The sequence below is a fragment of the Candoia aspera genome, chromosome 1 (assembly GCF_035149785.1).
Source record: "Candoia aspera isolate rCanAsp1 chromosome 1, rCanAsp1.hap2, whole genome shotgun sequence".
NCBI classification, from domain to species: Eukaryota; Metazoa; Chordata; class Lepidosauria; order Squamata; family Boidae; genus Candoia; species Candoia aspera.
This window is the reverse complement of record NC_086153.1, coordinates 337,964,243-337,982,062: the sequence shown is the minus strand read 5'-3', so window position 1 is coordinate 337,982,062 and position 17,820 is coordinate 337,964,243. Positions and strand designations below refer to the sequence as shown.

Here is a 17,820-nt window from a genome sequence, read left to right as displayed (position 1 = left end):
TGCCTTTTCAGGGGAGCGGGGAACCTTGAGCACGTGAAGAGTGACGTTGACCGCCGGGAGGGGGCAGGGTCTTTTCCGATCGGCCATCCCCAGACCGAGGGTCGTGGGGCGCGGAGGGAGGCTTCTTCCCCGCTTTCCCCTCCCTTCTGTTTTTTTTCCACTTTGTTTTGAGCGCTTGCGAAAGCCTGCCGAAGAAGCAAGTTTTTGTTTTTAATTTTTATCTTTTTTTTTTAAAAGAAGCTTGGGGATATAAAGTGGGTGGGCACGGCCGCTGTTCCTCCTTTTTCTTCAGAAACTCACAAGGAGTTTCGAAACGGAGGGCGTAACTTTGGAAATCTGCCGTAGGAGCGGATGAATCCGCAGCACCTGCAAAAGGCGCCCCTTCCGCTTCGCTTCTTAGGAAGCCGGAAAACGAAAACCGCCTCGACGCGAACGAGTCGGCGGCTGCTTTCCTTTTTGCATCGCTTTGATTTTGGCAGCCGGCAGTTCTCATCAGGGCCGTTCTGGCAGGGGGCGGCCCGCGGCAACTGACCCACCCAAGAGCATGTGCAGAGTGCCATTCCCTCCCGATCAAGAGTTCCGGTGAAGTCGGCATATTTAGGAGGGTGACCTTTGGGGAAAAAGCTTTCCCCCCAGAAAAAACAAACGAAAAAAGAAACGAAAAAACAGAGTGCCTACAACTTTGTGCAGAACTGTTTTCCCTATTTCTTAAAAAAAAAAACCGAACAAAACAAAACAAAACAAAAACAGCCTCAGGGCAGCCAGCTTTGTTTTGAAAATAACAGTGAAAACTGCGGGGCGGGATTATTTTGGGGACAAAGACTTTTGTGGGTTTGGCATGCCTGTCTGGAGCACAGGCCCTTTATATTGTTTTTAAATGGTGGGCAACGTGCCACCTGTGCTCTCCAAATGACCCCTTTGGCTGGTTCCTTTGAGCCTCCAATTATTGCTAAAAATCCTGGCCTGTTTTGACACCTCTTTGAGTCAGTAGGCATCCAAATCCCATCTTCTGAGCCCTGAGCCCAAACTAGGGTAATGGCAACAGGTAGAACAACCAGCCTTAGAACTGAAAATGAAGACTACTGAAGTGGAGAGTTTCCGCCTTGTAGGGTCAACCATCAGGAGTGAAGGAACCAGCAGTCAAGAAATGCGGCACAGACTGGCACTTGGTAGAGCAGCCATGAAGGCCTTGGAGAAGTTCCTACAGTGACCGGAATCGTGCAGGCCATGGGATTCCCCGTGACCCTCTATGGGAGCGAAAGTTGGACTCTGAAGAAGCAGGACAGGAAGAGCATTGATGCTCTTGAACTCTGGTGTTGGAGAAGACGCCTGAGGTGATACCACGGACAGCCAAGAAAACAGATATATGGATCATTGAACAAAGCAGCCCAGAGTTCTCCCTTGAGGCACCAATGACCAGGCTTAAATTGTCCTACTTTGGACACATGATGCGAAGACCCGGCTCTCTGGAGGGGGCTCTGATGCTGGGAAAGGTGGAAGGAAAGAGAAGAAGAGGAGGACCAGCAGCCAGGGGGAGGGACTCTGTGATGGGTGCGCTGTTGGAAGAGCTGAAGGACCAGGTTGGGGACAAGTCATCATGGAGACAACCTATGTGGTGGCTAGGAATCCAAAATGACTTGATGGCACATAATCAGTTTCGAAAGTCAAGAAAACCCATTCTCCCCAGCCCCACCCATGGACCCAAAATACCACCATCCTTTGCCCTGTTGTCTGTGCACCCAAATAATATGCACACACAAACACACACACACACACCAGCCTAGCAACAATTGTCCATCTTAACTTCCCCAGGTACTGAGCTAACTAGCTAACCAAACTTAGAGGCTTAGCCACTTTATAATCAAGGTAGGGCCTAACAGAGAAACCCATTCTTAGATTTCAACTGATATATTAAATCAGCCTTTCTCAAGCTTTTGACCCTGGAGGAACCCTTGAAATATTTTTCAGGCCTTGGGGAACCCCTGCGCATTCGGGCTCAAATATAGACCAGAAGTTAAAAATTATTATGTTCGTTTCATGGGTAGGCCGATATATGTGCACGAACAGTGTTCTTCAACTAAAAATAAAGAATGAAACTTACCTCTGTAATGTGAAGTTGCCCAAATTTGAAATAACTTTTTAAATAAATTGTGATCTCCCAGGGAACCCCTAGTGACCTCTCGCAGAACCCTGGTTAAGAAACTCAGCATTAGACTAAACCATCATGCAGTTTTGTTTGGTTTCAGCTTCTGGAGATGTGCTGTGGTTTGCAAACCACAAGTTATGACTTAGTGGCATTCTAGATGAGGTTAGTGGGGTTGGGCTCTGCTGTCTTTGCATGAAAGGAGGCATTCTGATAAGTCACAGAATATATCTTTGGGCTACGCATGTTATGGAGCACAAGAATTCTGTTTTGTTATCCTGGCTTGAGCATTGAATCAGCAGAAATCTAGTTTCCAAAACATGGGAATGTCACTATTCTTCTTTCATCTGCTTTTGTAAGATCCCCATTGCAGGTCCTCCTAATGTGTCCAGGCCCCACGCCTGAATAAGGACTGAGAGAAATTGAAGCATGTTAAGAGGAGGGTAACATAGATCAGTGTTTCTCAACCTCAACAACTTCAAGAGGGGTGGATTTCAATTCCCAGAATTCCCCAGCCAGCATGGCTGGCTGGGGAATTCTGGGAGTTGAAGTCCACCCCTCTTGAAGTTGCTGAGATTGAGAAACATTGACATAGATGATCAGAAGACTAGAAATTAAAAGCAATGAAAAAAGGTTGGAAGAAGTAAAATTATTTAGCTTTGAGAAGAGAAGACAGACTTAACTCTGAGAACGTTCCTGAAATGCTTGGAGGGAAGTACAGAGTCAAGAGCTGACATCCGCATTCCGGACACGGAGTAATGAAATGGAAGGAAGGAAGATTCCAAAAACACCAGGGGCATTTCAACCTTCGGAAGCCACAAGCCCACAGAGATGGCGGGTCCTCCATCACTGGACGGGTTCAAACAACCGTTTGTCAGAAATGCTTCAATCTGGATTCCTGGGCTAAGCAGTCGGCCAGGCACAGTGACCTCAAGGGCCTCATCTCTAGCATCTTTTACAGTATTGTGTGAATGTGGTCGAGAAGTTGGAGGAACCCAGACTGTTTGGCTGCATCGCAGAAGCCGTGCTTAAAGGAAAGTGTGACTTGGTGTGCCATGTGAACTCAGTCAAATACTGAAACTGGAAGAATGCAGAACCCAGAAATTTGCTCTGAATGCTTGAATTCGGCTCACATCCATCTATGGAAAAATGCATTTCTGTTTACTTCAGTCTTTTTGTAGCAGCAGAATAATTTTGAGCAGAGATCAGAGTTATTTTCCTGTTGTTGTTTTTTTCACGGATGCTAAACTATTGAGAGTCACAATACCCTGCTGATATATCCGAAGTTACTATCATCCATCTTTGAAATAAAACAACAAAATTTCTGGCCACACTGGCCTGTGGAGCAATTTCACTAGTATTTACCCAGCAGTGTTGTTGTTGTTGTTGTTGTTGTTGTTGTTATTATTTCTAGAAATTGAACTTTATCATCCAATTTCTTAAAAACATTAAAAACCCAGGAATATTTCCAGATTTCTTTGCAGTTTCACTGTTGAGCTTTTTTTTTCCCCCCTTGTTGGCTCATCTTTGCAACATTTCTCTAGTCTGGGAAAAGTTTTTTTCATCACAAAGAAATGGGTTAGATTTAGTTGGGCTGCACTCAGAGTGTGTTTATCCAGGCCGGGGTGTAGTTAAACAAATAGAATCCAATTGTTTGTCTCTGCAAGGGACGGCTAGGCGTTTATATGAGTGTGCAATCTGTGCTGGAGACATTTCTAGACCTCAGATAGGCCCTGAGTAGATGTTTCCCTTAAATGTCAGCAGAGGATGGAAGGTGGAATAGCTGCAGACCTTCTGAATATCTCTGAATCTTTCATGGCACCCACTAAAGAGTTCTGTGAAGCTTAAAATAGCCAACTATTTACAACAGGAATAATAATCATTTCATTACTTCTAAATAAGGCAAAATGTAGGGGAGTTGGGGGAACCTGCCACGTTAGACAGATTTCTGGACCTGAATTTCTTGGGAAGAAAAGGCGAGCTTGGGAAAGCAGTGGAACAGGGTTGCCCTCCAGAGTTGAAAATGTACAATTGCAGGGTAAAAAAAAAATGGGTGGGAGGGAGACAGGCCTGAATCCATTTGCAAAGAAACAAAGCATGGATGGGGAGGGGGGGAGAGAATGAGAGAGGCTAAAAGTTTGAATCTGGTTTGAATCCAGAGTGATTTGTTCCAATGGCCAGAATTCCTTAATACTTTTTAAAAAAAAATTTCCAAGTAGTTACTTGTAGTTCCCCAGTCTGGTACCCAGCAAATGGGTAATACTATAAATCCCATTATGTCCAGTTAGCTGGGCTGTCCTCTTCCATCCATTCCCAGTTTGTATCCAGTAAAACAACCGCAACCCTGAGAGGCATCTTAGCTTCAAAAGGAGTTAGCTTCATGGTTGAGGAAGAATGTGCTCTTTGGCCTTGGGCATCCTAGCTCCAAAATTTGCCATTGCAAGACATTGTTTTGCTAATAATAATAATAATAATAATAATTCAAATTTTTAAAATTTATTTATAAGATATATATGGCCTCCCAGCTTGAACAAAGTAGTTCTGGGTGGCTGAGAAGGAAAAATAATCCAAACAACAATAATAATCATATGCAACTATTACCAATTATTGTAAAATCCGGCTCACCAATATGATGTAAAGTCTTGAGAATTTACCTTAAAGTGGCCAAGTTTGAAAAAAACTGCCTTGAATGAATGAATGAATGAATGAACTTATGTATGAGAAACACAGGCCTGTTTTGGCCCCCAAATTACATTTTCAATTACTTTGATGCCATACAGAACTGCAGTTCTACCAAATGCGTCGATACAGCTTCTTCAATTTGGTTAAGTGTTTTTTGTTTCAGCGTGATGACATTTTTGACTCCTGGCGACTGCCTGGACAAGTCCCTGCAGTTTTCTTGGCAAGGTTTTTCAGAAGTGGTTTGCCCTTGCCTGCTTCCCAGGGCTGAGAGAGGGTGACTGGCCCAAGGTCACCCAGCTGGCTTTGTGCCCAAGGCAGGACTCGAACTCACGGCCTCCTGGTTTCTAGCCTGGTTCCTTAAACCACTACACCAGACTGCCTCTCTTAATCAGAATTCATTTTGTTCCTCTAAATTGTACAACTGGTCTTGTACAGTGTATTTCTTGGGTTTTACGTGCTGAATTCCTTCTTGTCTGGCATCCTGACAGATGTCTTCAGAAGTCCCAACAGACGGCTGAAAATGGATGCATTTCCAAACCCCCCCCCCCCCAATTATTTGTCTGTAGCATCTGGAATTAAAAGTTAAAGCGATTAAAAGATAAAACCGCCCAGAGTCCCCTTTTTGGGAGAAATGGGCGGTGATAGAAATCTGAAAAACAAACAAACAAATAAATAAAATGTTAAAATTAAAAGATGAAAAGGTAAACAAGGGAAAGATCAAAAGATTAAACAATTAAAAGATAAAAATAATTGAAAGATAACATGCGGTCGAACAGGGATGTTCCATTCAAATATCCCAGTTAATAGCCGTCATTAGCCTGACCTCCATGTAGATTAAAAATAAAAGAGTGCCTTGGCTGGCTTAAAAATTTGGGGGAACCAATGATTCTTTAGTCTTTTGCTGTTACCTTCTGAATCCCCATCCACTCTATGAGCGGAAAGTTGCTTGCTGAGATGGGTGGTGAAGAAATGTGATAAAGAAATTAATAAAGCCTTTTGCAATAAAATTATTTGCAGAAAGAATGTGAAGTTGCTTTGGCCTTCTCCATTTGTGGGAAGGTTGTGTGAAAGCTACAAAGATCAGAAAATTTGATTCACATTTAATCCCACATAAACTGAGCTGTGAGTCTTTCCAACATAATCAACATTTATAGCATTTGCTTCAATTCTGCTCTTCCACACTTCACGGTTGTTCATACACCAATCTCAGATAGACCTTCCAGCCTTCCCTTATTTCAGTTTCATCTCTAATTATTTCATCCCTTTTATTTTTGATTCCATTTACATACCACAGGCTCCGTTTTTAGTCTGTTTTCACCCTTTCCAAAATAATTTTTTATTTCTGTCAAAACCACTCTGAGTATTCTGCTCTACTTTTAATCTTAACCATTTCTTGCTCTCTTGGGTTACATTGTTTGCAGCTATTATTTTCCTCTATCTACATATCTTTCTCAAATCTTTCTCTCATTCCAATTTCTTGCAGCAATAATTCTCTTATGTGCAAGTTTTAACTCATTCATGGTCACTTTTAAATTCTGCCTTGCCTTGCCTTCCCCTTTCCTCTTTCTCTTGTCCCATTCCTTTTCCCTTTTCCCTTTCCTCTTCCTTCTTTCCCCTTGGCCCTTGCCCTTCCCTCTTCCCTCTGTCCCTTTCCCCTTTCCCCTTCCCTCTTTCCCCTTCCCCTGTCCCCTGTCCCCTTTCCCCTTCCATTTCCTTCTTTCCCCTTCCCTCTCTCCCCTTTCCCCTTCCTTCTTTCCCCTTCCCTCTCTCCCCTTTGCCCTTCCCTTTCCTTCTTTCCCCTTCCTTCTTTCCCCTTCCCTCTCTCCCCTTTGCCCTTCCCTTTCCTTCTTTCCCCTTTCCTTTCCCCTTTCCCTTTCCTTTCTGCCTCCCCCTCCCCCTCCCAATTCTGTTTTATTAACTTGGGTTTATGGCTAAGCTTGTTGTCTGAACTCAGCCTTTGACTTGTAGAATTTTAAGATTTTTTTGAGGGAGCATGGAAGTCACCTAATCTAACCTCTGTCCAGTCTTCCATTTAAATCTTTAAATCCCCGGATGTTTTTCTGGAAATGAGCTTAAATTACACAGAAGACACTTTTTCCCCCCTAAGTAGAACTCCGATTCTCCGGAGCCTCAGTGCACCATCACCTCGCTTGCTTCCCGCCCAGCACAACTTGGGAAACTTTCCTGCTGATTTGTGCCAGATGACCAGCATTTTGGGGGAGGCAGAACATCCAGTATCATTATTCACAGCCTGCTCCCTTGCAAGTTCTCAACAGCTTCCTTCCCAAATAAAGAGGCCCTGTTTTTTGACCTTGTTCCCAGGCTGCTTGAGAATTTCTTTTTAATTTCTCATGGGGCTACTTTGGAGCTTCACCACGGCTGCTGTGGAGAGAGGATGGTGCACCTTCTTGGGTGTCCAGAGATGAAACATGCATGAAATCGTGAAAGGGTGAAACACGCGTGAATGTGATCCATGCTCCACCCATTTCATACTTGTGTCATGATGTTGCCCAGACATGTGTAAGGTGCAGAACGGCCGCTGTGATGTCATGATGCATGGTTAGTCATTGCAGTTTGTACAGGTCATCCTCGTTTAGCGACTGCCTCGTTTAGCGACTGTTCACAGTTATGACTGTGGTGAAAAAGTAATTTTGTGACCAATCCTCACATTTATGACCTTTGCAGGTCTGTAAAGCAAAGGAAAGCTGAAGTAAGATCGTAAGCAGAATAGTGGTTTTGCTTAGTGACTCTTTTGCTTAACGACTGAGTTGCTGGTCCCAATTGTGGTCACTAAACGAGGACAACTTGTATTGGATGCCTCTGATGCTACTGCTGTCATTGTTCTCTTCTATGACACATTTTGCTGTCATCTAAAACCACCTGTTGGGTAAATTTCTCTTCTAGGTTTTTCCCCAGAGTTTAACAGAAGGTTGTGAAGCCAGGGAGGTCAGACAGGGAAAGACAGGAGAAACCACGCATTTCTCTTGGCTATCTTCTGCCTAAATAATTGCAGGAACCCTACCTGCACCTATTTCACTGGAATTCTCTTTCTCTTGGAAAAAGATTCTGAAAGCAAATTGTCTTTCATTCAATCAAACGAGAACCAATTTGAAAAAAAAAATTGCAAGCAATTACTGCCTCAGTTGGGTTGAATATTTCAGTTCCTTCTAATGTAGTCCAGACGAAAGTTCACACATGGTCGGGAAAATGCAGTTGAGCACACAGGGGTGGGGGGAGCATTAGTGAGTCATCAGTTGTCTCCAGTCTGTTCAGTATTTTGTGAAGCCACAGCTATTTGTAGAACATGTTTCCCTGATTTGCACCAAGCCAACAGAGAAGTAGATAGTAGGTGCAAAATTTAGAATGCTGAGAAGTGATTAGTCCTTATGGATCTGAAAACAGCCTTAAATTAGGAGGAGGAAATAAAGAAAACATCTTAGAGCATAGAGGGGTCTTTCCAAGACTATCAATAGCTGCTAGTAATTTTAGCACTCTAGAGCAGTATTTCTCAACCTTGTTGACTTTAAGATGGGTGGACTTCAACTCCCAGAATTCCCCAGCCAGAATTCTGGGAGTTGAAGTCCACCCATCTTAAAGTCAACAAGGTTGAGAAATACTGCTCTAGATAGTTCCCATACCTGCATAAAGTCATAGATCATGGAGACACAGTATCCCATGTTTTGAGTATGCCAGAAACCATGCTTTCTTTTTCAAAGGCTGTAGAAAAATCCTTAAGCTTTGAACAAGCCATTTGGGGTTTCTCTTTTTTCCTCTTTGCATTGGAAAATTGGTAGCTTTAAACTGGAAGTTGAACTGTAATTCAGCCTCAAAAGAAAAAGTGCACACAAACTCAAATTACTTTTTCTGATGTCCCCCCCCCCCCATGTCCATTAAATCTTTGCCAACTCAATTTGGCTGGCGGAATGTCTTTTAAAAGCTTTGCTCTTTATTTGGATGACTACTGTTCACAGGGAGGTATTGGCAATTAACAACAGCAAACTCAAAAGCTAGCACGCTAAATGAAAATGAAATCTTCTGCAAAACCTTAGATGGGAGGTTTTTAGCAGCTCACATTAGCAAAATTTCCCTTAACATTTCTGAACCGGTGAAGTCCTGCCATGGCAAAGTTCCTCCCACCGGTTGAAAACATAGCCCACTATTAGAATCATCTGAAGAAGGATTTTGCAAAGTTAGCTCAGATCTAAAGTCTTACAGAGTTTTTTTTTTTGTGTGTTTTGTTTTGTTTTGTTTGGCAATGGGTTAGGTGTGTGATCTTTCAGCAGAATGCAGATCTCCCTCCATTGCCACCAGACTGACCAGGAGTGGAAATTCATCTGTGGATTCAATGGTTTCTCTGTTATATGACCTGACATCTAAGAAGGTCTCATAGGTCAAATTCTGAGCCCAGGATTGTTGGCTGAACGGGGACTCAGGGCAAGTATTGGCCAGATCCCAGCAATTGGGCAGAGACCACATACGAGAAGGGCTGCTCCAGGTTTCATCTGGGCCATGGTTGTTTTTGACCACCAGTACCCTGGAGTATTCCACCTCATTCCAAGCTGCAAGAGGTTTCTGAAGCTGTTGATCTTCAGGTTCCCGTGATACAATTCCATCTGTGATCACGGGGGCAGCCTTCTGCAAAGCCTTGGGAGATTCCCCCAGACACTGCGTTCCAAGGAACAGTTCTGGTTCTGGATCCACAGGTTGAGAAGGAAAGACTTTTTTGAGGTCAGTGATGGTCACCCCAAGGTAAGCGTGGCTCCATTTCTCATTGCAGTGAGAAGTGAAGTCCTAAAGGGTGGGGTGGGGATTGGTAAGGAGAGAAGGAGAGAATACCATGTTTTAGTGGATGTATCTGCACCAACAACAAAGTATACTTTTCCCACCAGCTGGGTGGACGTGATCAACATTGCTGCTAGCTCTTAGTAGAGGTGATGGGTCTTTGGGTCATCCAGCCAAACCAGCATCATCTCTGGACAACTGAGAGCCGTTGGCAACATCAAGCCAAGATCTTAACGTGGTGAAATTTCCCAAAGGACCAAAAAGATGAAAGAAAGAAAGAAAGAAAGAAAGAAAGAAAGAAAGAAAGAAAGAAAGAAAGTTGATTATGCCCAGTAGCTGTGGAACATGGGCTACTGGGGAGGCAGAAAAACAGGAAACTGGGAGGAGTGAGTGGAGAAATGGAGTATCTTATAAAAGGAAAGGCTAGCTGGTCGGAAATTTGAATGGGACTCTTCCATCAATTAATTACAGGTCCTGCGTGCCACGGCTGCACCCTTTAATGTACTGAGAATTTGCAATGCTTCTGTGTAGCGATGGGCTGAGCTTCCCTGCAGTCACAGAGGTTGCAATGCCAGCGATGCCCCATTGCCAGAAAACATCTTGGTCACTTCCTGTGGAGCGCTCACATGCAGGTCGATTTCAGATGTTGCTGAGAACACAATGTTCACAAAGGTGGGCATGCTGGAGATGCAAGATTCCTACAATCTAGTGGGTCAGGAACAAGGATCAAGCTGGAGAGCAGGAATGGCTTATGGGAACAGCATTTGCTTTGCATACAGAAGGAACTGGGTTTGATTTTCTGATGTTTTCTGCTAAAAAGATCAGCGGGCAGAAGATGGGAAGAACCTTTTTCTGCCTTCCGACTTGGAGGGGTTCTGCCGGTTGGAGTCGAGCAGGAATTGTACTCAGTTTGTCATGCAGTTTGAACTGCTGGGTACATCTGGAATTTTGAAAGCAGGTTTTGGATAATCATACAAAACAGCATCTAGGGGAGGGCTCTGTTTTTCTTAAAAACGATCGCATGGTGACTGTGAATAGTCCCAAATCATCCATTTACTGGAGGTCCATGGGGATGTTTTCCCACAAGCTGGCCTACCTTCTTTTAGATATACTTCCAACCACTGCCATTCAATCTAGGAACTGCCAGATGTGGAGACTTCAACTCCCAGAATTCTCCAAAGCAGCTGTAGTAACCAGAGGAGTTCTGGGAGTTGAAGTCGACATATCTGGAAGTTGCCTAGGTTGGGAAACCCTGTTTGAACCAGTGTTTCTCAACCTCAGCAGCTTTAAGATGGGTGGACTTCAACTCCCAGAGTGCCCCAGCCAGCATGCTGGCTAGGGAATTCTGGGAGTTGAAGACCACCCATCTTAAAATTGCTGAGGTTGAGAGACACTGTTCTAGGTTGTGCTTTTCCTGGGCAAAACACCTACTCGTTCCCTTCCCTTGCTCACCAAACACATGTTCTGTGGCATCCAAGTAGCCAGATTGCTTTTTCCTGGATCTGGGATCTGTGGCCACAGATACTTCCGAAGTCTGAAAACAAAATAGAAATCCACAACCCGTGAACAAAAAGAAGAACTCAGCAATCCTTTTCTATTTTGTAAAACAGCAAGAAATTTTTAGTTACCTGTTTTAAAAGCAAAAAAAAAAAGTTTAAAAAGCAAAACGATACCTTGAGAAACCAAGATACAACAGTTGATGCCTGAGCCTTTCTTATGCATGTTTAAATCTTTATTTATTGTACAAGCGTGGATGCCACATCCCATCATCGTTCGATCCATATTTACCATTAAAGCCTTTTCTCTCTATGCATTTGCTATTTAGCAGGCTTATTATAACGCACAATGGTTCCAAAACTGGGAAACTGACCTTGAGAAATCTGGTCTACAGTGGTACTTAATGGTACGACTTCAAGTAGTAACCGGTTTACAATAATCATTAACAGATTAAAAATGTGTGCCCTGAGTGAGGTTTTGAAGATGCTTATTATGACATTTTCTCAACTTGGCTCCTTATGAAAGGACTGGAGTGCAATTCCCATCTTCCCCGGGCGGGTGGGGAGAATTGATGCTCAGCCTCGCTGAAAGCTGCAAGGCTGGAGCAGAAATGGACTTGTTACTGGCTTGCAGAATGTCCTTCTCATCCGAACGTCCTTTGATCTAGCTAATAGAAATACGAGCCGCTGATATATCGATAAGGAAAGTGCGCTTTTTATAACCTGCTTCTGTTCCTGGTTAAGAATCTCTTGCTTGTGGTTTCTGGTGTTCCCAATCTCTCCTGGCAGAAATTCATTAACATTTCTATTTATAACAATTTCTGGGTGTATTTTTTTTCTCCTTTCCTCTTTCTTCCTCCCCACTTCCCATTTTCCATTCTTGTTGTTATGTTTATCAATTTTGAGGTCATGCTGAATGCTGTTGTAGATATTTGCAGTTTTTATTCAAACCCACCAAATAATGATTTCACATTGTTTTTGGAAACATTAACAAATATGAATAGGCCAATAGGCTTCATACACCACTTTGCATCATCCCCAACCCCACTCCAATGTTTCTTAAACAGCTGAAAATGTCCATCCTATCCATTGGATATTAAAGTTCTGCTCTGGGGGGTGGCCTTGAAATATCACCCCAAATTGTTTTTAAAAAGTACACCTCTAGGCTGCAAGAGCATTTTGTCCTAATAAGATGATTTTGTTATATTCTTGTGCCGGATCCCAATTTCTGAAGCCAAAAATCAACCCAGGAGGAATTGTGCGGAATATGCAGATACGAATTCCAGCACAGTACAACACTAGCATCCATTTTTTCTTCTTAGCTCCACTCACAAAGAGCCAAGCTCTGCCTCAAATAGATAGATAAAGGATGGATGGATGGATGGATGGATGGAGATAGATGATGGATGGATGGATGGAGACAGATGTTAGATGATGGATGGATGGATGGATACAGATGTTAGATGGATGGATGGATGGATGGAGACAGATGATAGATGGATGGATGGATGGATGGAGACAGATGTTAGGTGATGGATGGATGGATGGATGGAGAGAGATGTTAGATGATGGATGGATGGATGGAGACAGATGTTAGGTGATGGATGGATGGATGGATGGAGAGAGATGTTAGATGATGGATGGATGGAGACAGATGTTGGATGGATGGATGGATGGATACAGATGTTAGATGGATGGATGGATGGATGGAGATAGATGATGGATGGATGGAGACAGATGTTAGATGATGGATGGATGGATGGAGACAGATGTTAGATGAAGGATGGATGGAGATAGATGATAGATGATGGACAGATGGATGGATGGAGACAGACGTTAAATGATGGATGGATGGATGGATGGAGATAGATGATAGATGATGGATGGATGGAGATAGATGATAGATGATGGATGGATGGATGGATGGATGGATGGAGATAGATGATAGATGATGGATGGATGGAGATAGATGATAGATGATGGATGGATGGATGGATGGATGGATGGAGATAGATGATAGCTGATGGATGGATGAATGGATGGAGACTGTCCTGACTACCAGGAAACACACTGAGACAATGACTTGGTCTCTAATATTTATTACTAGTACTTAACAAGAATCCTAACAAACTGAGGAAGCGTGGGAAAAACCCAGCCATATAAACCCCAAAGGTTAAGGCGGTCCCGATCTGTGTCTCTTTGAATGGCTGAACAGTTCCTCAGTGCTACGCATGCGCTTGACAGTCTGGGTGGGAGCCCCCTGCTCGCCATCCTTACTCATGACAGAGACAGATGTTAGATGATGGATGGATGGAGGCAGATGTTAGATGATGGATGGATGTTTGGATGGAGATAGATGATAGATGATAGACTGGATGGATGGATGGATGGATGGAGATGAATGATAGATGATGGATGGATGGATGGAGACAGATGTTAGATGATGGATGGATGGATGGATGGAGGCAGATGTTAGATGATGGATGGATGGAGATAGATGATAGATGGATGGAGACAGATGTTAGATGAAGGATGGATGGAGATAGATGATAGATGATAGACTGGATGGATGGATAGATGGATGTAGATGATAGATGATGGACAGATGGATGGATGGAGACAGATGTTAGATGATGGATGGATGGATGGTGACAGATGTTAGATGATTGATGGATGGATGGATGGATGGATGGAGATAGATGATAGAAGATGGATGGATGGAGATAGATGATAGATGATGGATGGATGGAGATAGATGATAGATGATGGATGGATGGATGGATGGATGGAGACAGATGTTAGATGATGGATGGATGGAGACAGATGTTAGATGATGGATGGATGGATGGTGACAGATGTTAGATGATGGATGGATGGATGTTTGGATGGAGATGAATGATAGATGATGGATGGATGGAGATAGATGTTAGATGATGGATGGATGGAGATAGATGTTAGATGATGGATGGATGGATGGATACAGATGTTAGATGATGGATGGATGGATGTTTGGATGGAGATAGATGATAGACTGGATGGATGGATGGATGGAGATGAATGATAGATGATGGATGGATGGAGATAGATGTTAGATGATGGATGGATGGATGGATACAGATGTTAGATGATGGATGGATGGATGGAGATAGATGATGGATGGATGGAGATAGATGATAGATGATAGACTGGATGGATGGATGGAGACAGACGTTAGATGATGGATGGATGGATGGATGGATGGAGACAGATGTTAGATGATGGATGGATGGAGACAGACGTTAGATGATGGATGGATGGATGGAGACAGACGTTAGATGATGGATGGATGGAGACAGATGTTAGATGATGGATGGATGGATGTTTGGATGGAGATAGATGATAGATGATAGACTGGATGGATGGATGGATGGATGGATGGATGGATGGAGATAAATGATAGGTGATGGATGGATGAATGGATGGAGACAGATGTTAGATGATGGATGGATGGAGATAGATGATAGATGATAGACTGGATGGATGGATGGATGGATGGAGATAGATGTTAGATGATGGATGGATGGATGGAGACAGATGTTAGATGATGGATGGATGGATGGAGACAGATGTTAGATGATGGATGGATGGATGTTTGGATGGAGATAGATGATAGATGATAGACTGGATGGATGGATGGATGGAGATAAATGATAGGTGATGGATGGATGGATGGATGGAGATAGATGTTACATGATGGATGGATGGATGGATGGATGGAGACAGATGTTAGATGATGGATGGATGGATGTTTGGATGGAGATAGATGATAGATGATAGACTGGATGGATGGATGGATGGAGATAAATGATAGGTGATGGATGGATGGATGGATGGATGGAGATAGATGTTACATGATGGATGGATGGATGGATGGAGACATGTGAGATGATGGATGGATGGATGGAGACAGCTTTCTCCGTGATCCTGCATACTATTCTTTAATAAATCAGATATCTTTGAATTCCTGCTCATGAGTCTGATAGTGTTTTAGAATAGGCAACCATTACATAAAGCTGAGAATGATGAAAGCGTGCCAAATACAAACTAAAAACCCTCAGTGCAAGTAAACCCCTCCCCCCGTAGAATCTTCCCAAGTTCACAATCCCAGGTGCTCCTAACGGTTTCTGATGGTCTGCGGGAAAAGGCCTTGAGCAGAGCACATAACCCAAACACATTCCATTGAAATGAATACAGATACAGAGCATGGTACAAGGTCTCACAGCAGCTCCCTCCCAAACAGAAACCCGCATCAGTGACATGGCATGGGAAACGTTACGATGTATACACTACATTGAAGCAGTGAACATGACAGATAGATGATAGATGCCCCACCCCTGTGCTACACTGACTTCTCCTGGTAAAGATCTAGATTTTTTTTAAAAAAAATACAAAATAGGTAGCCATAGGGAATGACAGTGATAAATTGGGAACACAGTACTTATTGACATACGATCGATGCCTGGAGAAGCAGACCAGAGTTCCTGCAAGGAGAATAATGAACCCTATGCAAAAAACTGAAAGCAGGATTTCAACTTCCCCGTAATCTGGAGAGGAAGGAGAGAAGAAGATTTAGATTAAAGAGGATTTCAAGAACTCACATGCCCCCTTTTTGAAAATATAGATTTTCAGGGGTGGATTCACAGAATAAACCAGGCTAAAATAGGGGTGGTTGAATTCTTGTCTTAGCAGGTGGTATGAAAAGCCCCACCATTAAGCCATCATCGGGTTGCAGATGACGGAGATTTGGCAACTGTGCTTTGTTTACCTGGCTTGGGGTTAAACGTGTTGTGTGAATGCCACCAGTGTGCAGGCTTGAGAACGGGCCAGAAAAACAGCTTGTGGCTCATTCTGAGACTTCTACAAGGATTTAGCGGAATGAGGTTTGTCACAGTGGTGATAAAACAGAATCAGCACAGAGTAAGCGTGCAAAAGATTTCCACTTTAGTCTCAGACATCTCATTTGGTACCAAGTTCATCCTATCTCTTTAAATCAATCCTTTATTCACAGGATCCCCACTTTATTTGTAAGGCGGTGGTAGAGCATCAACACACCATGCACCTTTTTCCATTTTGCTACTGATTTTCTTTTCCCAAAAGCTGGAAATCCCAACCACTTGATCCTGCTCTTCTAATGCTGCATGTTTATGTGCTGATCCTGGGAGGTCCCAGAGGATGCAGAAACAAAGGCCAGGGAAGGAGGAAGGAAAAGGAAAACTTTAGGCGGTGAGTTCATAGGGTTGGGAGGCACCCTGGAGGTCTTCTAGTCCACCCCAGGAATCCTGAAACCTCCCAGACAATCTTTGTTTGAACACCTCTACTGAGTGAGCCCCCACCCCACAGCTCCAGGAAGCAAATTGTTTTGCTTCATAGCTGCTCACGATCAAGAAATTCACCCAGAGTCCCCCGAAGGGAGGAAATAGGCGGGGACAAATTGGATAAAATAAATAAAATAAATAAATAGATAAATAAATTCCTCTTTGAGGTTGGATCCTCATCTGTAAAGCTCCCACCTGTTGGCTCCTGTCCTGTCCTCAGGAGTGATGGAGAATAAATCCATCCTCTCTTCCCTGGGACATCCCTTCAAGGATTGGAAGGCTGCCATCATATCTCCCCTTCCCCTTCTCTTGTTTGGGTTAAACAGACCCAGTTCCTCTAACTGGTCATCCGAGGCTTGAGACTACAAGTCCCCCTCTGTCTCTATTGCACCTTCCAATGGGATAGAAGTCACCTATCCTATTGTTTTGTCTGTGAATTCAACTTCTAAGGCCATCCGCTTGCCCAGGGACTTTGATGTAGGAAATCCAGTAATTACCAAAGCAATGATCTACTCAGAGGTCCCCAACTTTGGGGGACTGGTGGGCACTTTTGCCCTTTTGAGCATGAGTTGTAACAGGGCCGCAACTAGGGAAGGGCAAGCGGGGCATGTGCCCTGGGCCCCGCGCTGGGGGGGCACCAAAATGAGTGCTGGGGGGTGCCAAAATGAGTGCTGGGGGGCACCAAAATGGGCACGGAATCCATGTTTGCCCCAGGTGACACAGACCCTAGTTGCAGGTGTGAGTTGTAAGTGCACTCACAAAATGGTTGCTGGAATGCTACTCCCTCCCCTCCTCTCTCTCTTATTTGTCCTTGCTTGGTGTGAGCAGCCAGCCAGCTCTGTCTATCATCTATCTGTCTCCATCCATCCATCCAATCTATCATCTATCTTATTTGTCAATCCATCCATCCATCCATCCAACTATTGTCTGTCTGTCTCTCTGTCTGTCTATCTTCTATTTATCATCTATCATCAATCATCAATCATCTATTATCTATCTCCATCCATCCATCCATCCATCCATCCAATCTATCATCTATCTTATTTGTCAAACCATCAATCCATCCATCCATCCATCCAACTATTGTCTGTCTGTCTGTCTATTGTCTATCATCTATCATCAATCATCTATTATCTATCTCCATCCATCCATCCATCCATCCATCCATCCATCCATCCATCCATCCAATCTATCATCTATCTTATTTGTCAAACCATCCATCCATCCATCCATCCATCCATCCATCCATCCAACTATTGTCTGTCTGTCTGTCTGTCTATTGTCTATTTATCATCTATCATCTATTATCTATCTCCATCCATCCATCCATCCAACTATTGTCTGTCTATCTTCTTTTTCTTAC

General features: G+C 43.5%; 1 protein-coding gene across 1 annotated transcript in view; it reads right to left on the bottom strand.

The window, feature by feature from the left end:
- Positions 1-9,057: 9,057 nt before the first annotated feature.
- LOC134487483 (granulocyte colony-stimulating factor receptor-like) overlaps positions 9,058-17,820 on the bottom strand; it is a 39,843-nt gene continuing 31,080 nt past the window's right edge. The window contains exons 15-17 of the mRNA XM_063289313.1: positions 15,581-15,686; positions 11,060-11,141; positions 9,058-9,616 (exon numbers count right to left, since the gene is read on the bottom strand). Of these exons, the coding sequence (XP_063145383.1) occupies positions 9,086-9,616; positions 11,060-11,141; positions 15,581-15,686 (719 nt within the window). The 3' untranslated portion in view covers positions 9,058-9,085. The remainder of the gene's footprint in view (positions 9,617-11,059; positions 11,142-15,580; positions 15,687-17,820) is intronic.